General features: G+C 42.2%; 1 protein-coding gene across 2 annotated transcripts in view; it reads right to left on the bottom strand.

The window, feature by feature from the left end:
* Window positions 1-14,649, bottom strand: part of ACYP2 (acylphosphatase 2) — a 68,558-nt gene extending 53,909 nt beyond the window's left edge. Inside the window, exons 1-3 of one of the 2 annotated variants that reach the window (XM_055001746.1) lie at window positions 14,495-14,649; window positions 12,123-12,139; window positions 6,472-6,581 (exon numbers count right to left, since the gene is read on the bottom strand). In XM_055001746.1, coding sequence (XP_054857721.1) covers window positions 6,472-6,581; window positions 12,123-12,139; window positions 14,495-14,546 — 179 coding nt within the window. In that variant the 5' untranslated portion in view covers window positions 14,547-14,649. Of the gene's footprint in view, window positions 1-6,471; window positions 6,582-10,865; window positions 12,140-14,494 lie in introns of those variants that run through there. The other variant, XM_055001736.1, reaches the window with a different exon arrangement.
* Window positions 14,650-21,807: the final 7,158 nt, after the last annotated feature.

Genomic DNA, 21,807 nt, shown 5'->3' with positions numbered 1-21,807 from the left:
AACAGTTTAAAATCGATAAAAACAAAAAACAACAATACTAAAATCAATATACAAAACAATAATGAAATAAATTAACCAAGTGCAATGGTGGGGAGAACCCTCCCCCACCCCAAAGGTGGGAGGCCGACATGGCACCGCCCCCTTCAACCACCGAATGCCTGGCGGAACAGCTCTGTCTTACAGGCCCGGCGGAACGATAATATGTCCTGCTGGGCCCAGGTCTCCATTGACAGAGCATTCCACCAGGCTGGGGCCAGGACTGAAAAGGCCCTGGCCCTGGTTGAAGCGAGGCGGGCTTTCTTAGGGCCGGGGACCACCAGTAAACACTTATCCGCTGACTGAAGTGGCAACAAAGTGTTGGCAACAAAGATGTTGAGTTATATTTAAACTCACTAGGAGCGTCTTTGAGCATCGAACATGCCACCGAGATCCCTGGCATAATCGGTGATTGTTAGGGTGCAGACAAATAAAAAAGAGTCTTCTCTAAGCCACTTGAAGCTCTGGTAGTTGGAATCTAGCACAGTGATTGGTCAGTCTTGTTGCTACCCCTGATGGCGCTGACCAATTTGTGTATTTGTGTACGTTTTGTGCAAAGAGTGCAAAGAGTTTGTCTATACCGAAACTCTTTAGTTCTGCACATGTGTCACTATAGATGGGCTTGGTTGGCAATACCCATAATTCTCATCACTGACAGTCTTCTGATGTCATTTCCTTTCATGGTGTTTCCTGAGTCTCAGATGGAGGCAAGTGTTTAATCTGTGAAGTATTGTGGTGTTTTACTGATGAAAGTTTGGCCTATAACCTCATTGAGCGGCAGTATTTCTATATGAGTAGGAAAATTACTAACTATTTTACATCATCACAGCCAGCAAAGAAGTGTAAAGTGAATGATGACTGTAAAAACAAAAGATGCAACGACGGTGTTGAGTGATACAGCGTCTGCTGTACACCACGTGGAGAGTGGGCACACAGCCCCGTCTTCTGTTGACTACGTGAAGTGTGAGCATGTTCTTGCTAATTTTGTCCATTGACTGTATTTATTTTTTCTGATTTGAACTATAAAATGTTGATTTTCTTGAGTCAAACTGAGAGTACCCCTAAACATTTTTTTTAGAAAAAAAGCACTGGTTTTATGATATTATTTTTACTTATGAGCTGCCTCAGGGCAAATGTCATCCCAGTCTTCAAGAAAGGGGAAACAGATGGTCCTGAGAACTACAGGCCAGTCAGCTTTACCTCTGTCTTAGGTAAGATACTGCAACAGATATGATATGATGATGATGATAACAACATTCGATTTATATACCATCCTTCAGGATGACTTAACACCCACTCAGAGCAGTTTACAAAGTATGCCATTATTATCCCCACAACAAAACACCCTGTGAGGTAGGTGGGGCTGAGAGAGCTCCAGAGAGCTGTGACTAGCCCAAGGTCACCCAGCTGGCTTCAAGTGGACGAGTGGGGAATCAAACCCGGCTCTCCAGATTAGAGTCCTGCACTTTTAACCACTACACCAAACTGGTGACAATCTGCAAGCATTTGACAGACAACATCGTTTTACAGGGAAGTCAGCATTAATTTGTCTCCAACAGGTCTTGCCAGACCAACCTCATCTCCTTCTATGATCGAGTGATAGGTTTATAGAATTGTGGGAATGCTGTCAATGTAGTTTATCTGGATTTCAGTAAAGCTTTTGACAAGGTTTCTCATGATGTTCTGATGGGTAAACTGATGGACTGTGGACTGGACTAGGATGGTTAGATGATAGGGAACTGGATGGATAACAGCACCCAAAGAGTCATTGTCAATGGCATCGTGTCTCATTGGAGGGAGATGTCCAGTGGAGTTCACAGGGCTCAGCCCTCGGCCCAATGCTTTTCAATATTTTTACAAATGATCTTGATGAGGGTGTGAAGGGATTATTAAATTTGCAGACGACACCAAATTGGAAGGAATAGAAAACACCCTTGAAGACGGGTAGAATTCAATGAGATCTGAACACACTGGAAAAGTGGGCAGATTTGATTAAGATGAGATTTAACATGGATAAGTGCCAGGTTCTCCACCTGGATAACAAAAATGCAAAGCATTAATACTGGATGAGGAATACACTTCTGGGTAGCAGTGTGTGTGAACAAAATCGTGGGATATGGGTGGATGGGAAGCTAAATATAACCAGTCAGTGTGATGCAGCAGCAAAAAAAGTGAACACAATCTTGGGTTGTATTAACAAAGGCATAACATCCAAATCACAGGATGTCATTGTCCCATTATATATTGCACTTGTCAGGCCTGCCTGGTCTATTGTGTGCAGTTCTGGAGGCCTCATTTCAAAAAGGATGTGGATGAACTGGAACTGGTGCAGAGGAGAGCAACCAAGATGATGAGGAGCCTGGAGACCAAGCCCTATGAGGTAAGAATGAGGGACTTGGGAATGTTCAGTTTGGAGGAGATTTGAGGGGAGACATGATTGCTCTCTTTAAGTATTTAAAAGGCTGCCACTTATAGGAGGAAAGGGAACTGTTCCTGTTGGCAACAGAGGATAAGACTCACAATAATGGGATTAAACTATAGGAGGAAAGGCACTGGTTGGATATTAGGAAAAAATTCTTCATGTTAAGAGTAATTCAGCAGTGAATCAGCTGCCTAGGGATGTGGTGAGTTCTCCTTCATTGGCACTCTTCAAGGATTGGCTGGACAAATACTTGTCTGGGAAGTTTTAGGCTGTTTCTGCATTGGGCAAGAAGTGGATGGTCTGTAAGAACCCTTCCACTCTTATGATTCTATGATCCTAAAATCTGCACCAAGAAAAGCTGTCTTAACCGTTGGTGATAACAAAAGTAGATCTGTTGCAAGCTGTGTAAAATATGCAAAGTAAAGCTTATTTGCATAGAGTTGCTATTTTGCCATAGTTTATTCTACTTCTGGTAATCTTGGGCAGGGAACTATGCAGAGACTTTGAGACTTCATAAGAATGGTCCTCTCAATTTGAGGCCTATTTTTAATGTAGGTTTGCCAACCCCAGCTTGGGAAATTCCAGGATATTTGGGGGGAGAGCCTGAGGAGGGGTGGACCTCAGAAGGGTATAATGCCATACAGTCCACCATCCAAAGCAGCCATTTTCTTCAGGGGAACTGATCCCTGTAGACTGGGATTGTAATTCTGGGAGTTCTCCAGGCCCCACCTGGAGGCTAGCAACCCTACTTTATTGCCATCTGGTCTAGAAATTTATTAGACGTTCTGATCTCTTGTGGTTGGCTTAGGCTTTAATCCCATGTAGTCTCAAAAGTCCTAGTTTAGTAGGGCAGTCCTAAACAGAGATCCATCCTTCCAAACCCTTCTAAATCCATTGAATTGAATGAGTTTCGAAGGCTGTAACTGTACTTATCACTCACAGTGCAATCCTAAACAGAGTTACACCCTTCTAAGTCCAAGACTGTAACTCTTCTTAGGACTGCACTGTGATTCGATCCAAGTGTCCACTAACATACATTCTTATCTTGACATTAGAACACCAAGTAAATGAAAGGCTAAATCACCTTTTTATATAAAATGATAAATGATCTTCACACACATGTAGCATTTCTACCAGAGTAATTGCTTCTAATCAACTTTATATAACAGAAATTAGAGTTCGTTTGATTTACCATATTCCATTTCCCCAGCATGACTCAAAGGATTGTCTCCTTCCTTCCTACTTTGAAGAGATCCCGCGGGAACAATCACGTCCTTAAAGTGCACCGTGCAATAATATGTTCCAACACCTTTAATCCTAATTCTAAAAGTTCACTAATATAACAATGCTTAACGTCTAAAGTGCATGCAAGCAAAAAAAAAATTAGCAACTGATGCAAGTCTTCACATCCTCTCTGGGAGGAGAGGAACTATTGGACTAGTACTACTTAGTATTAATGTTTTCCAAAGAGGCAATTGTCTGTCATATGTTGTTGTTTCCAGTTTTAATGAAAATATTTATACCATGTGTCCTAGCACAATACTCTTGAGGTGGCTTCCATGGAAAAAACAACAGATATAAAACAACACAAACACGAAACCTAATGTTAAAAAATCCATTAAAAGCAGCAGACAGTTTCATAAGCAACTCAGCCTAACAATGAGACAGCAAGAAGAAGAAAAGACGGGAAAAGCGTAACAATGGAAAAAGCCAAAAAGGGGGTAGCATGGGCAGAGATCAGATGCAACGATAACCAGATCAGGATTCCCTGCAGTGCACACCTAAGCCCAGTTACATCCTTCTAAGCCCACTGATTTCAATGGATTTAGAAGGGTGTAACAGCACTTCAGTGACCAGCATACTCCATCATGACCATCAAAACCAGATTAAATTATACACAAGAAGATATGCAGGATGTAAAATAATTCCGCAAATTTCATGTAGGTTATAAAATTCCATCTTTCCTTCTTGCAAAATTGAGAATGTCTTTAGTGTAGGACTATAAAGGGTTTTTTAAAGCATATAGCTCAGAGCCAGTTCAATCATTACTCTGAGTGCTGCCAAAACTTCCTCCTTAGGTTAGCTCTCCATTGTATGAGCTGAATATGCAGTGAGAAGTCTTGAAATACTACCACTTCCACATTGAACCATGCAATACGAGAAAGCTTTTTGGCTCATCCAAACAGAGGTGATAATGTCTGTACCTTATTTGGTTACATAAGGAAGGGAAGAGAAGCTGACCTGACACAATTCTGCACTTCAAAACTGGAAATCATCCCAAATTCCAACTGCAACTAGTTTTAAAGCCAAATCTTTAATTGCTACTTGCATAGATAACTGATCAGCCAGTCCCATAACCCAAGCATATTCAGATAATTCTTTGCTGGGGAGACATAAGATCAAATCATTGCTCAACCATGAAGTTCACTGACCATGAGCTTGTCACATGAACACATGAACCTGCTTCTCACTGGACCACTGGTCTATCAAAGTCACTATGGTCTACTCTGACTGGCAGGACAGCTCTAGGATCTCTGGTAGAGTTCTGTCACATCACCTGCCATCTGGTCCTTTTAAGTGCAACTTTTTGATGTAAGGATTGAATTTGCAGCTTTCTGATGCAAAGTGAACAGTCTACCACTGAAACATGGCCCATCCCTGTCAAACTAACCTACTTTGCAGGCCTGTTGGAAGGATAAAATAGGATCAACTTCATGTATGCACCCCAGAGCTCCTTGGAAAAAGCACAGGCTTTAAAAGTAAATGATGATCACTGATAGTTTAGAACGTCCTGATTCTTAAACATCTCAGCAAATTCTTAAGGTGTGAACACATTTACAAAGCTGAGATACTTTTGGCTTCCAAGTATGTATGACAAGAACTGGTACAATGTGTTTCTACAGGAACAACTCGGGAACACTACAAAGGCCTGCCCTTTCACTGTGGTGCTGTGTCCATTCTCTGCTCTGTCCTACCCTTCCTTTCTGCTCCACTGCCCCTGCTCTCGCTTCCTAGAACTCAAAGCTCATGCTGGCCCACAGGCATGACATGACCAACAAACAGCTTGAGGGTGGTCCACATAGCGGTGTCTGAACTGTGTCTGGTCTGCCCTTCTCATCAGCAATCACATGAACTTGTCTATGATGTTACCAGCTGGCATTCAAACCGTCAGGTATCTCAACAGCCCCCAACTCTGTCTTCAGTGCAGCTCCTAGCTTAGAGCCAGGCCAGGAGATGGCAGAGGAAAATCGCACTGGAATAAGATCATGCACAGAGCCCAACCATCTAGCGAGGAAAAGGAGTGGCCTCCAATACGCAAAACATATCACAGCCTGAGCAGACGCATGCAGTGAGTAGCATGAAGATGTTACTGCTTCTGCCCTTGAGCCATACAACATGGAAGAGCTTCTTGTTTTACTCAGTTTAAACCTTATTTTGTTACATAAGGAAGAGAACAGAAGCTGATTGCTAACGCTTGTGCATATGAAGATTGGTGGAAATCATCTCAAAGTTTGCTACTCGCTTTAAAGCCAAGGCTTTAATGAATTAATCCTGGCAGATGGGACGCCTGGTGGCATCTTCCTCCCCCATGCCTTTGCCACTCTGAAGGAGCTGAGAAGGCTCCCCAGAACTATGAAGGGTTGGGGAGGCCATGCTTGTCCAGGTCCTCTTTGAGCCTCTGTCCTCCTCATTCGAGCTAGGAGGGCTTCAACCAGGCATGCTCAAAATTCACACCTGCTCATCTCAACAAACCAAAGCTAGAGCAGCAGCTATTATTTCCAAGAGGAACCATCTGGACTTCTATGGACTGCAAGAGCAAGTTCTGGACCAACATTTTTGGGGCACTTTCCACATGGATTCATTTAAACCCTGAAAATGGTCTGTGCAGCCCTAGCTTCAAAATCATCTTCCTGCACAGCCTGACAAACCAACTATTTGTTAATTGGCAGAAGCATTTTAACCCTTTTCGGCACATCAGCAAAGCCAGCACACATCAAGGAAACGGTACTTACATCTCATTTACTTTGTCTTCTGGACCCTGAACTTGGCCAGTAACCGTCCCTTGTCTGGAATTTCTAACCCAGCCAACTACTCCTGTTTTCCTAGCTTTTTCCTCTGCGTACTGGTTTGAAAAACAAAAAACAGAACAAGAGATACACAGAATTTATTCAGTACTCTAAAGTCTGATATCCTGCTCAGTTCCAAAGTTTTAATTTCATTTTTATGACTTCCATTCTTAGGGCCAGCTTTCCTCCCAAATAATCAGTATGTTTAATTTCCTTTAGCTCCCCCCTGCCCCTGCCAGTTCTGGACTTGGCACTGAAAATAAACGATTTCTTAAAGGTCAGAATATAATTTATTTTGTTTCTTTCCCTCAAATCTCAGTAACATCCCTTGCTGTAATTACAATTCCAGTACAATGCTGTGATTGAGCCCTCTGTGAAATAGATTCCTACAACATTTGGGTCCAATGCCTTGTCCCCAGCTTAAATATTTCAATTCTTATGCAGAAGAGGTCAGAGGTTTTTCATGCTAATAAAGAAGCTTCATTATTTTAGCAACGTCCAGAAAAATGAAGCTTTTGGTGGCTTTTAAGATGTTTGGAATACTTCACTTTTGGGGAGGTTGCCATTCTCCCTCAAAAAAGGGTCCCAGCAAAGGGTTAAAAAGAATTAGGAAAAATCCTGCAGAAGTGAGCCCAGCCAATAACCTCACATTAAAATTATTTTTGTCTGGTTAATGAATCTGTTCTTGAATGTATCATTTTTGTAACAGTAGTTATGTAAACATAGCCCATTTGGCCAAATTAATATTTCATTTTTCCTGTTTCCCGGAGCATAAGCATCATGAAAGAGGCAGAAATCTTTCCCATGTTTTGGTTAACATGTATCTTGCTTGTGTCTGGAAGCAAGGGGGTGGATCCAAAGTACACAGAAAGCATCTTTCACTTACCCCACAATGGAACATTATGAGAAAAATGAAACTAAATCCAGATTAAGTTCTTCTGCTTTCACAAACCAAAGCATGAAGACTACTACAAAATCTACCTACTGCAACAGCATATACATTCTTGAATAAGTCCTTGCAACAGAGTGCTAACTAACGGCTATAGTCCTTTTTCTCATGCAACTTGGGATCCAACCCATAGTGTTGACTCAATCACTTCAGCATTTGGGACAGCAGGCTGTGGTTGTGCTGACATTGTCAGGTTGTGCTGACATTGGGGAGAAGCAGAGAGGTTACATCCTTTCCTTCGAGAAACTAAAGCAATGAGTTCATACAACCCTGTCTTTTCAAGCCTATCCAAAATAGTCTATATCATAGAATTTACATGTAATGGGAGACCAGTTTACAAAAGGTTACCCTGCAGTTTAGCAAGACACATTAATGTAACTGATATCAAGAGATGGGGAACTTTTCATTGTGTTATTTGTACTACTGTATCATCATTACCCATATGCTTGTCAATATTTACCTAATAGGCATTCTTTCAAGGGTGAAGCTGGCATTAGATGTCAGCAGGGTTGGGAGTGGATGCTGCCACCTCCTTTACATTCATTTTCTACAGATCTCAACCATCAGGTGCCGCCTCTGACCAGCACTCTCAATTCAAACAGGCCTCCTCATGTCAGAGGAATGATCATTAAGCCACACTATGGCAAGGCATACCCTCACTGGATGCTCCTGAGCCTTGAACAACTGCATCACAACCACAGGTATCACAGCTCCTGCATCACAACCAATGAACCAGCTAGGTAGCACTTTAAGGAACCATGGATCCTAATATAAGATGAACAATCTTAGTGGGACAATATGAGCTTCCTGAGGCACACAGGCTCTAGATCTAAAATAGATAGGTCAAGGATAAAGTTGCCATGAGTACTTGTGAAGGTGTGGCTACCTGAAAGGTGCACCAGGATGCTGAATGTGTGAAACTGCATTATATAGCGAGGCCATCACTCTATCAAGATCAATATTGTCTGCTCTGACTGGCAGGAGCTCTTTGGGGTCTCAGGCAGAAGCCTTTTACATAGCTTACTAGCTAATCTTTCTGAATGGAGATGCTGGGGATTGAACATGGGGCTTTCTGCATGCAAAGCACATGTTCCTACCACTGAGCCATAACCTCTGCCAAGCTTTTCAAGCTTCCTAAACACAACCCCACATGAATGGTATGAAACATAAACAAGAAAATGGATGCAAGTATGCATCATGTTTTTAAACTGCAGAATCTGAATTTTCCTTAGCCAAATGTAGAGTTTTAATACAGAAGTCTAGCAGTCATGGAAATATGATACGCATCTTAGTAATTATGACTGGACCAAACTATGTTATGCTAGCTTTCTAGAACCATATTTACCTCACAATCCCCCACACCCTTCACACAGTCACTACAGAATGACCTGAGCATAACAGCATGGAGGAAAAGAACTGCAAGTGAGCTGTGCATCATATCCCAACAACTCCCTCAAACATGGTGTATTGATTAAAGCATCAGACTAGAATCTGGGAGACTCAGATTCAAATCCTCACTATGCAACTAAGTTCACTGGATGACCCTGGGCCAGTTGCTCATTCTCAACCTAACCTACCTTGCAAGGTTGTTGTGAAGATAAAATGAAACAGGACCACAATGCATGTTTGTTGCTGTGGTCTTGTGTAGTGAACAAGAAAACCCCAACTACAGCCTCTCAGACAGTAGCTGAGATGGAATGTATCAATTCAGACTACCAGTGGAAGTTCACACCTCCAGGCTGAAAAAAATCCTTGTACAAAGAAAACTAGCATGCCAAGGAAAAAGACTCTAGTCTCACCTGCTCTCTGGCCCTATGTGTAGCAATATTCTTTTCCCCAATGAAATAACATTCTACCACGTGAGGCCCCATCTGTACTTTACAGCACAGTTCACTTGCTGCTCACATCACTTGCTGCTTGTGAGAAGTAAAGCTATATTAGGCATGCTCCCAGACTTTTTTTTTCTATTTTGATTAAGAACCTGCTAAAAAACAATCGCTGGAAACGAAAGGGCTACTTTAGACTTGCTTGTGCCCAGTAAGAGGTTTTTTTTTTAGAACTCTCTGTTCTGTCACAAACTGCTTTGAAACTTGCCTCAGTTTCGGAAAGAACTTGCCATTTTGTGTTGTGGGACAGCTGTACAGAAAACACAAAAACCAAAGCCAAGAGTTGCTTGGTAAGTTGTTAACAACTTATCAACCAAACTCTGAAATGTGGCTGGGATGTTCCTAAGATCAAATGCTAAGACTGTGAATTCAAAAAGTCCTTCTCTGGTCACAAAAGCGGTTTTGAGTTGGTCCTTAGGCTCCATTGTTACCTGCCAATATCCTTTTGTTAAATAAATGGTAGAAATGAAATGTGCAGCAACAATGGTTTCCACCAGTTCATCTACTCTTGGCATTGGGTATACATCTGGGGCTGTAACTTTGTTTAACCTTTTGATAGTCAACACAAAATCTCACTGTCTGATCCGGTTTCGAGACTAAAATAACTGGCGAGGCCCAAGGACTCGAAATGAACAATAAGTCCAAGGTTTAACATTTCTTCTGCTGTAGTATAGTGATTAAGTGGTTGGACTGTGAATCAGCACTCTTCTGGTTCCAATCCCACTACTGCTGTGAGCTCAGCAAGCAGCCTTGGGTAAGCCACTCCTCTCAGCCCCAGCTGTATTCTGGAGATAGTAATAGCACTGACCTTGTTCACCAGTCTGAGTGGGGCACTAATCTGCCTAGAAGAATGACATAAGTGCAGATATTATTATTATAGCTAGCATCACCATTCTTTGCATTCTACTGGAAAGAACTAAAATTGGTATGTAATAGAAGTCCCATATATTTTTAACAAGTAACTTCTCTCCTTTGGAAGCATAAACCATTTTGCTATCAAAAGGGTGCTCTGCTTAATGTCCAGAACTGGCAAAGAATAGGGATCTGAACTGTGAAGAGTGTGGCTTTAAGAAATCGAACCTAGTAAATAAATTTTTAAAAAATCTTTTGCAAGCCTCTGATACTTCACTCAGGAATTCAGCACAAACAAATACAAATTAGAGCATATCACAATTCAATCACTCAGGTCAAGATTCAAAGGCTCATGAAATTCTCATCCACCTACAATCTGAAATTACTCTTGCGCTTACAAGAAGTTAGCATATGAACCCATTCTTGGGACAAGATTCCCTTCTGCATGCTTGGAATACAAGCAACTTAAGAGCAATGTTAATGGACAGCTCGTGTCATTTTCAAGGACACTGCACGTTAAAAGGAAAATGGCTCTGTACTATTTACTTACAGTAGAACCTGATTTTATGAACTGAGGAAAGAGTTCATAAAATAAAGTTCAGGAACTTACATGGCTACAGATTACACAATAAGTGTTTTTGGTCGGAAGAAGATAAACTGAAATACTTATGCTGATTTATTTTTCAGAGATATTGTACATAATCAACATCAACAAGTGTTTGACTATCACTGTGTCAACAGATCAGACTGCGTCCAGAAGTAAGCTGCCTTAGTCTTTTATTGTTGCCAAAAGTATTAGTCTTATTTTTACTTGAGAGAACTGGCTATCTTCTTTGCAGCCAGATCTCTCAAGCTTTTCAAAAACAGGAGTTGCACAACATCGCTTTCTTCTTGGTCTTCCAGCCACTGGAGAGCAACCTCTAATGCATTGTAGGCTTCAGAATGGGAGGGGCCAGGAACAACTACGGTGTTGCAAATGCTCTCGACATCAGAGTCCTCCTCTGTTTTGAAATCTGTAAATTCCTGCTTGAGGCACTGAGCAGCTGGCTGATCAACAGAGAGCTTCTCATGATGAACACCAAGATGGTGAATCCCATGGCGAGACTTGAATCTTGCCAGCCATCCTGAGCTGGCCTTGAAGTCAGGGTTACCGTTCAATTTCCTGTTCATTTCTAAGGCCTTTTCACACAGAAGTGGGCCTGAGACTGGCTCACCAAGACTTCTCATGTGGGAAAACCAAGCATAGAGAGCATCCTCTAACGTTGAGTTCTTTGCACATTTCATCGTTTTCCGTTTCTTCTTCCCATTTTCACTGCCCATCGTTGAGACAAAATGTAAGAGGGTGTCTTTGTTTTTCTTCAGTTGAGAAATCGTTGATTTCCCAATTCCAAATTCTTCTGCCAACACTGTTGCTGTTTCACCCTTTTCTAACCTTTCAACAATCTCTATTTTGCTTTGGAAAGTGAGGACAGTTCGCTTGCGTTTCTTGGTCATTGTAAAAAATGGTGTGTTGCCCATACACAATCTTTCCATGCTGTCTATTACGTACAAAGCAAAGGAAGATCAAAGCACCCAAACTTCAGGTCCATGCAACCTTTCTACAATGCTTTAGTTCATACACATAGTACCTTGGTGGAGTATTTTTCTTTGCCAGTTGGATAAGATGGTTCCTAGGCTCAGTTAGTCATACAGCTGGTGTTCATAAAATCAGGGATCTACTGCATTGTAAAAAAAGGCTCTCCAAGTTAAAACACACACCACATACATATAATACTTAACTGAGCAGCTAAGTATTGAAAACTTGCCATTGCAGACTCGTGGGGGTGCTACACATTTCACATGCCTTATTTTCATTACCAAAAATATTAAACAGCAGTAATGCAAAACTGGTGTACTTCATGTTGTCTTACCAGTCTGAAACACACACCTACAAAAGAATAAAAAGAGAATTAAGTAAATACTAATACTTCCAACTCATATACTAACATATTATCTGATTTCAGAAAAGGATGCCAGAAGTATTGTAACAAGTCCAGGTTTGCCAAGTTGCTTTATTATGATGGTGAAAAGAAGTTTGTAGAATGGTAGGCATGAACATAGTTACTGCTTTGGGGAAAGAAAGACAGTTGCTCTGATCCAGTAAGGCAAATTCCAAAAACACCTGAATTGTGATGATCAGCTGAGCCCTGCTGACCTTGATAGATGCATGGGAATGGGAATGTAGACCAACATCTGGGGCCTCTAGCTATGTTGGCAGGTATTTTAACTGCTACTTTATCATGTGAATTTTGTATGATTAGGATCTTAAACGAGTGATTTATGTTAACATTTGTATAGCTCTAATTGTGAGATCTGAAAGTTGCCCTGGGCAATACTGGCAGAGCACCAGAGTAAAAATGTAATCAATCAAAAGCAGCACCAGAGAGTTTAATTCTTAAGGCCTCCTTTTTGGCTAATCTGCTTATTACAGGAGGCAGAGGTAGGAAAATGTAGCAGAGCAATGCAGCACAAGGGATCGTTCTTGGCTGCAGGAACAGATTTTCTGCCCAGTGCTGCTATAATAGTCTTCCATCAGACTTACTCTACTTGCTACAACCACTCAGAGGGTGACAGACACAGAGCAGTCAACCTCTAAATGCTTACCTATTGTCACTCAAAAGTTCCTTGCTATTCAGGAATATCAGATACTTTAACCCCAGTTAAAATAATCTAATCCAAAGAAATTCAGAGTTATAGTTCCTGGTCAGCCCTGGATTATCTCTTCAGTCAAGCTTCAAATAGGGAAACAGAACTTGTCATTATGCAAGGAAGGGGTTCTATGAAGAAATCTATTATAGATTCTTAGTTGCTAGGCTACCATAGTAACAAAAACACAAAATCAGCTAATGACCCAGAGAATTGTGTGCTAGAAGATCACTTTGAATATCAGTCTCTATATGTAAAATATGCAGAAAGAAATGGCTAGAGCAAGACAGTATATACAGTGTGCATATACTGGTTGCAATCCTTATACAGAGAAGTAGCTGCAACAGAATACCTGTGCAATAAGGATGCAATTCAAAGGATATAACTGAGAAGCAAATTCCACTGGAAGCAAACATGCTTTTAAACAGCAGGACTGGAGTACAGTGGCACCTTAGAGACCAACAATATTTTCAGGGTATGAGCTTTAGAAAGTCAGAGCTCCCTTCTTCTTTTTCTTCTTCTTGGTGTTTGCTGGTTTAAATCCCACTACTGCCATGAGCCCAGCAGGTGGCCTTGGGTAAGCCTCTCCTCTCAGACCTGGCTCCCCAGCTGTATTGTGGGGATAATAACAACAATAACTTTGTCCATTGCTCCGAGTGGGGAACTAATCTGTCTAGAAGAATAGTACATAAGTACTGTTATTATTATTACAAACATTCTATTTTCTGACATCTCTTCACATGTAACCCAAACTATCCAATCCATACCTTTGGAATCTCAATGTCTATCTTTTAAAATTATATGCTGCCTTTATTTCTGACCAAGGTGCCTTACAACAACAGTAACAGAGCAGTTTAAACACAGTAGATAAAATCTATACATTGGATTTTTCAAAGGTCAAGATGGGCAGCCATGTTAGTCAGTCTGTAGCAGTAGAAAAGAGCAAGAGTCCAGTAGCACCTATAAGACTAACAAAATTTGTGGTAGGGTATGAGCTTTCATGAAGAAGTGAGCTGTGGCTCATAAAAGCTCATACCCTACCACAAATTTTGTTGGTCTTAAAGGTGCTACTGGACTCCTGCTCTTTTTTACTGGATTTTTCATGCCACTTATTTCCACATAAATTTGTTTAGCAGTAGCACTGGAGTCTTAATGGACAGAAGTTAATTTTCATTCAAATATTTCAGATAACTGGTTTGATACGAGGGGGAGAGAGAAAACTACTTTGGAAACCAGAACAAAAGGAACAGAAGTTTTTGCACGGCATGCAAGCCTGAGTCCTTGCCTGAGCCTCCACAGACCACCTGTATGCATGCGTACTATGCCTACAGCTATGACATAGGTTCTTTCACCTCCCTTTTCTCCTTGACCTTGCGGGAAGCTCTTTAAGACATGCGCATTAAGCCATGTTGCGAAATTCCCATACCGCCCCCTCCTCGCAGCTATACAGCTCGCGCATGCGCAATGCTATCTCTCAGCCAGCTTTATTCCGAAGCCCGAGGGGCAGCCTGGCGCATGCGCAGCCAAAACAAACCTCTCTTTGCCCCTTTCTCCCCCAATAAATCGCTTTCACCCCTTCCGTCTTCCCATGGCTCACCCTGCACCCGGCCGAACACTTCGTAATCCACCGATTTAAGGACATCAGACATGACGCTTGCAGGGAAAGGGAGCCGGTAGCACCTTGTGAGGAAGGACAGACAGGCAGAGAGCGGAGGTTACTGAGAGCGGCTCTCACAGTCTCAGCTGGCAGAGGCCGCGACGGCAGCTCGCGAGGCTCAAGCTTCGAGGGATAGCGCTCGCCCACCAAGCTCATCCGGCGTGTACTACTGAGGCTCTGTCGATGCGCTCAGGTGGGAGCTGCAACGCAAAAGAAGCAAAACCCTTCCTCGGTCTTCACCGCCTCTTTTCTGTTACCAAGAAAATGTTGGCGGCGGCGAAGTGAAACCCTCACCTGCACAAGTAGATAAAGGGCACGATCTTCGCGTGTGCATCCCTGTTAGGGAGTGTTAACTGGACTTGCAAATAATCGAGCAACGCGAGAGAATAACCTATAACAAAGATTGTAGGTGGAGGAAAAGTAAATTTTAAAAACACGCGTGCCTCTCAGTTGCACCTAACTCCTGCAGCGCGATGAAGAGTTCTGTGAAACTCAAAAGCTTGCTCTCATCACTTTGTAACAACAGTGGCACCTTAAAAACCTAACAGCATATATTTCAGTATGAGCTTTAGCGAGTCTCTGTTCTCTTATAGTGCAATCCTAAGCAAAGTTACTCCAGTCTAAGCTCATTGATTTCAGTGGGTTTAGAGTGGAGGAACTCTCCTTAGGATTGCACTGTTAGTGTGCCTTTACATCCTGATGCCCTCCCTTGTAAAACCCCACCCACCTTTGGTGGGATTATAAAGATTCAGGGATCTCTATTCCTACTTGTGTCTGAAGAAGGGAGCTCTAACTCTCACTTTGAAAACCTTGTTGGTCTCTAAGGTGCCACTAGACTTTTGTTTTATTTCGCTACAACAAACTCACATGACTAAATCTTTGCAAAGAATTTGATTGATCCTGATACAAAATTATTATACTGCTGTTGTGCCTTAGCAAAAGAAGGGGACGAGGCACAGTCCTGTTCTCAATCAGTCCCATTCTGAGTAAGCAAGTATAGACATCAGAAAGAGTGCCTCTTCTAAAATAGTGTTAGCATAATGTGCATACATCATCTAAAAGCAAAGTATTGTTCCCTTCTGAAACATTGCCTGTATCCATGCACAATAAATTCATTAAAGAAACTTGAACAATTATTCAATTAAGGTTCTTTTAATCAGGTGCCAGCACTAATTAAAGTAAAACCAGGGCATAATTTAAGAGCTGACAGATGTGTTGAGGGAAAAGCAGAGGGGCCCATATAAAATTAGAAGCAATCTCAGAAACTCAAAGGCACTTTATAAAATTGTATTTTGTGTTATGCTAAATTCACAGCTAACAAGGTCAAGTATGTTGCTGAAACATCAGCAGGGCAACTCGTTTTTGCCTTAAGTACAAAACAGATTCTGCAGAGAGTTATATATGGCTGATTCAGTATGCCTGTGGGTTCGACATTCTGTTGCCCCAGGTTTGAGCATGGATTCTCAGATGTAGCCAGCAGGGACTTTTGAGGCAGACACCAAGGTGGAAGTGAGGGAAGGTAGGAGAAGGAAAAATGAAGCTATTAGGCATAAAGGTCTCAGACTAGGACTCCTAGTACCGGTTTGGACCCAGTAACTTCACAGTTCATGCTGCAGGCTTAGGTACTGAAATACAACAGTGCATCCTAAACAGGATTCTTCTCTTAGTCTGAGACTGCCCGCCTATAAAGGCTGGGCTTGTAGGCTACTTCCTCACTCTGGGCAACTTATTAGAAAGTGAGGACTTATTCTAGACTGAGTTTCATTTAGTTGCTCCCTTCTCTTGCTTAAATCAGCCTTCCTTCTTGGAACCTGACCCCAGTCTGCCTCAGAAAATGCTCCTCACCTCTGACCCCTTGCACTTTGGACCATTGGCTTGGATTCAGCTGCCCTGAGCCCATTTGTGGGGAGGGCAGGGTATAAATCGAATTAAATAAATAAATAAATCCTGGCTGGTGTTCGAGCTTTAAACCTGCTTCTCATCTCTGGCCTGGTGCTTTGAACTACACACAGGCTCCTGACAGAACCGAGAAGCAGTAAGGTGACCGAGGCTGTGGCTCAGCAGAAGAGTACATTATTTGAATACAGAAGGTGTCCATCTGCCTCCAACTCCCATCCCTGATACCTCCAGATCTCTATCTGCTGGTAACCCTGGAGAACCACTACCATCAAAGTAGGCAATACTGAGGTAGGCAGCCTGATTTGGTATAGTGAGAGCTGCTGTAGCATGGTGGTTAAGTGGTTAAACAGAGAATTAGCATTCTGCTGGTTTGAATCCCAGTACTGCCATGAGCTCAGCAGGTAAGCCTCTCAGCCCCAGCTCCCCAGCTGTATTGTGGAGATAATAATAACACTAACTTTTGTTCATCGCAATGAGTGGGGCTCTAATCTGTCTAGAAGAGCAGTATTTAAGTGCAGTTATTATAATTACTTCATATACTGCTATGAAGGACAGCTGTTGCTGTAGTAAGAGCAGAAATTCTGCTTCCCCTTGGACAATGTGAAGCTGGTGGCTTCATTGGCTGCATTAGCTGAACATCTTCTGTGGTGTACCTGCTCCTTGATTATAGCCCATTGTGTTTAGATTGCTAATATTTGAAGAACAGATCATGGAGGTGGGGCTGTGATTATTTTCCATGCCACTGTTGCCCTATCCTTGGAACCAGTGATGATGTTGTAAGATAGAATTGCCATCGGCACACAAAACACTGAGACTGGCCAGAAAAGCACAGCAGCTTTCCTTGCTCAGCTGTTTTTTAGCTGTGTACCTTAGTTGAAAAAGACAAAATTTATGTTGAACTCTGGTCAGGATTTAAACTGTAGATCTTGCTGTCTAGGTACCCTCAGAACTTTGCATTATGAGTTGTCAACCTTAATTGTGGTGAACTGTAACAGTTAAATTGTTTTCAAACTGTTTTAGATGCATAGTACATATCTCCATATTCAAGGTCATACAGCAGACGGAAACCTGTGAAGATTTTGAAACATGTGAGTGAGTCTAGTTTCCTTTGTATATGTGAATACTCCCTTTTATGCTCCATATTCTTTCATTTTTGTTCTCTGTCACCAATTCCCTTTCCATCCTGTACTCAGTAAGTGTTTCCCCGTGTAGTATTTCAAAAACCTATCAAATGCATTCAATCAGAGGTGACAAAAGAAATTCGTGTTGCCAAAGCCCATGGTTCTATCATACCACTTTTAGCTCTCTTTTTAAAAAATCTGCCTCCAACCATAAGATTATCACTCACGAAAGCTCTTGTCTTTAGTGGGAGAATTTCCAGAATGCAAAACAAGCAGTAGATGTTTTAGGTTTTAAAAAAATTAGATTACAATGAAATTCTTGCTTTGATCAGGAATGCAATTCAAACTTGGGAAAACTTCATCAGTGCTCTACAGATTGTATCTTCACAGACTCAACAGCTTAGGTTATTTTTAAGACACTAAAATTAGCACTCTAGAGATCTGTTGTTTCCTAGGAAATGGAGGGGGTAATTGTTGCCCTTTTTGCACAGTAATGGCAAATCATGCAGGGGCACTGGGCCACGTGAAAGAACTTAAGCCACAGGGAAGTGCGTGGGCTTCCCAAGTCGTGGCTTTCAATGAATGTGAGTTTCTAGCAATTACATTTAGGAGAAGCGCAAAGCTGTTTAATGCACTTTCATTAAAGATGTGAACCCACGGTTTCTGCCTGGAAACAACAGAAGAAACACTAATTAACAATTCAGGATTGTGAGGCATTCAGCCCTTTTTGCCAAGTGTTTCAATCAGTTCTTGCTGCGCAGATTCCTCACTTGATAGAACACTTAAGCAGTTCTCATCACCAACTGTAGTTTCATTTAATGTATTTTCTTACATAAGGGCAGCAGCTCCAAAGGCTGAAAAATCATGAAAAATAAATTCTCTTCAGATGTGATTAGTTTTTAAACTCAGGTTATTCTACTTGCTATTTTTTTGCATTTGTAAGGCCATTTAACAGCATTACAGTCCAGATGCACACAGGCAGCCTTTCACCCATGCTGATACATACAGCAGAAAAGGTCCATTATGGAACATGCGCTGACTGTATAATCTGTGTATCTGGCTTCCAGTTGCCATTGTAAAGAAGCCCCAGGAAAAGCTATATATTTGGCTATTTTAAAAAACACTCATGGAATTAAGATTGTCAGATCCCCTGACTCCTTCCCCGCCCCCAGCCTAGCACCCACCTTGCAGCATCCCTGGTTTTATGCAACCATGTGCTCCTGGGCTTATGCAATGACATCACTTCCAGGAAGTGATGTAATCACATGGGTCAAAGGGCAGCCTGGGAGCACGCCTGCGTTCACCAGGGGGCCAAACTGGCCCGCTGCGGGATGTGATTTGGCCTGAATTGGGCAGGCACAATTCGGCCTGAATCGGGCCGCTATGGGCACAAGAGCACGCCACAGTGCCCAGAGGTGCGCCCTGGGAAGTGTGCCCCCCCCACCGACCAGGTAAGTGGAGGCTGGGGTAGGGTGGGACTAGGGGAATGGCACCCTGGGAATGGCATAGAATCAGTGCTTGTACAGTCAGGGGACTACCTTTACCTTACCTATTTAGCTGAAAACTCTTTTGCTTTAATTTTAACCCACTGGTTCTGGTGCAATCCTCTGGGGCAACAGAAAACTCTGCTTCATCCTCTATATGACAGCCCTTCAAATACTTGATGAGGGATTTCATATCACTTCTCAGTAGCCTCCTTTCCAGGCTAAACATACCCAGCTCTTTCAACTGTACCTCATAGAACTTGGTCTCCAGACCCTTCATCATATTTGTTGCCCTCCTTTGGACATTCCAGTTTGTCAACATCCTTCTTAAATGGTGGTGCCCAAAACTGTACACAGTACTCCAAATGAGGTCTAACCAGAGCAGAGTAAAATGATACCATCACTTCATGTGATCTGGACACTATATTTCTGTTGATGCCACTCAAAATTGCATTTACTTTTTTAGCTAACACATCACACTGCTGACTCACAGTCAGTGTTTGGTCTACAAAGACCCCTAGATTCTTTTCTCATGGTCTACTGCCAAGACAAGTCTCCTCCTATAATTATGCCTTTGATTTTTTTCCTACCTAAATGTAGAATTTTACATTTATCTCAGATGGAATTCATTTTATTAGTTTTAGCCCATTTATTCCCAGACTGTCAAGATCAACCGGGTTCTCCAATTTAGTATCATCTGTAAATGTAAAGAGCATCCCCCCATTCCTTCATCTAAGACATTTATAAAGATGTTGAATAACATTGGCCCAGCACAGATCCCTGAGGCACTCTACTTGTCACTCATCTCCAAGAGGATGAGAAATGGTTTACAAGCACTCGTTGGGTGTCATCTGTCAACCAGTTACAAATCTCCCTAACAGCAGTAGGATACAAACCACATTTTACCAACTTGTCAAGAAGAATATAATATGGAACCTTAATAGAAGCCTTACTGAAATCAAGATAAACTGGCTGAATCCACATTACCTCCGCGCGTCCCGGTGTTGCACTAAATGTTCGCTAAACACCCAGAAGTATAACGTCTTTCTAGCACGATTCAGAAATCGCGCTTGAAAGCCGCTATACTTCCGGGTGTTTAGCGAACATTTAGTGCAACACCGGGACGCGTGGAGGTAATGTGGATTCAGCCTATGTCCACAGCATTCCCCTGATCCAACAAAGTAGTAGTAACTCTCTCAAAAAAGAGGAGGTTAGTCTGACATGACTTGTTCTTGAGGAACCTGTGCTGGCTCTTAGCAATCACAGTGGTCTTTTCTAAATGCTCAAGGTCTGACTGACTGATTTGTTTTAAAAACCTTTCCAGGTAGGGACATCAAACTGACAGGTCAGTAGTTACCTGGATCCTTTTTCCCTCCTTCTTGAAGTACTAAAGCCAAATGGCTGGAGGAGTTCAGTCCCTGCATTCCATCTTGTTAAGCTTATCTGAACCCAAGTTGGGGATAATTGCTTTGATGAGTGGTGTTTCAAAGTACGTTATCTCTGTCTTTGTTCCAGCTTTGGAACAAACTTTAAACTTTATGATAATAACTTATTTACAGAGGTCTCTCAGTCTCGGACTTCTCTCCATCTACACAGGCCCCAGTTGAGGAGATAAAGTGGATCCTAAACTTGCCTACTTCCAGACTTCTCCCAGGCACTACAAATTAATCAGTTTTTTCTGTATCGCTACATCCCTCTTCTTTTAAAACAACAAAACATTAATCATAACATAACCTTTGAGGTGTAATAATATGACCACTGTAGTTGATTGTCCTTACTTCTCAAGGCATGACTTTGGTGCAATCTCTTGTTCTCCGCACATCTCAGCTGGACTTAGGTGGCTTGACTCCTGTCCTATCCCCTCCTGCAGATGTCCCACCTGGTTGGTGGCGTGCCTTTTATCACAGGGTCAAGCTACAAGTGATGAATAACACTTACCTGGCAAGTGAACAGACTCATGTGAATTCCTCCCTGTTCACTTGCCATTCAGGGCCAAGCTACAAGTGACGAACGACACTTGAACGGCAAGTGGATTGAGTGGAGGGCAAGTGAACAGAGAGAAATACACTTGCCGTTCAAGTGTCATTCATCACTTGTAGCTTGGCCCTCACATGCGCTCCACTTGATCAAGTGGAAAGCAAGTGAATGGCAAGTGAACAGGGAGGAATACACTTGAGGGCCAAGCTACAAGTGACGAATGACACTTGAACGGCAAGTGAATTGAGTGGAATGCAAGTGAACAGGGAGAAATACACTTGCCGTTCAAGTGTCATTCGTCACTTGTAGCTTGGCCCTGAGTCTGTTCACTTGCCAGGCAAGTGTCATTCGTCACTTGTAGCTTGACCCACAGTCTGTGCTCACACTGACTGCCTCTGTTGTTCTCCTGATGTGTCTTCAGTTCCTTCTCAATACTCAGCCACTGTCCAATCGTACCCGGTATGATTGCTGAATTACTGGCTGTACTACTGGTGTTTTCTGCTAAATCCTTTCTTGTTTTGTTTATGGTAGAATTCACACATGGTTTCTCTGTTTTAGGTCTGGAAGATCTCTGGCTGCCTGATTATAATACATAACCTATAGTTTGTAGGTGCTTTCTCCACAGTTCACCAAGGGTATTCTCCATAAACTCTAGCTGTAGTAATCTCCCACTTGATCATGGTTCTTAGCCATTGTGCTGGACTTGAGTTTAAACCTTGAGATGGAGTGTTTCAATGATGCAGGATTGCCAGGTATGGCTCTGCCCCTGCAG

This window comes from Eublepharis macularius, chromosome 1, assembly GCF_028583425.1.
Source record: "Eublepharis macularius isolate TG4126 chromosome 1, MPM_Emac_v1.0, whole genome shotgun sequence".
NCBI classification, from domain to species: domain Eukaryota; kingdom Metazoa; phylum Chordata; class Lepidosauria; order Squamata; family Eublepharidae; genus Eublepharis; species Eublepharis macularius.
This window is presented reverse-complemented; position numbering and strand designations above follow the sequence as displayed.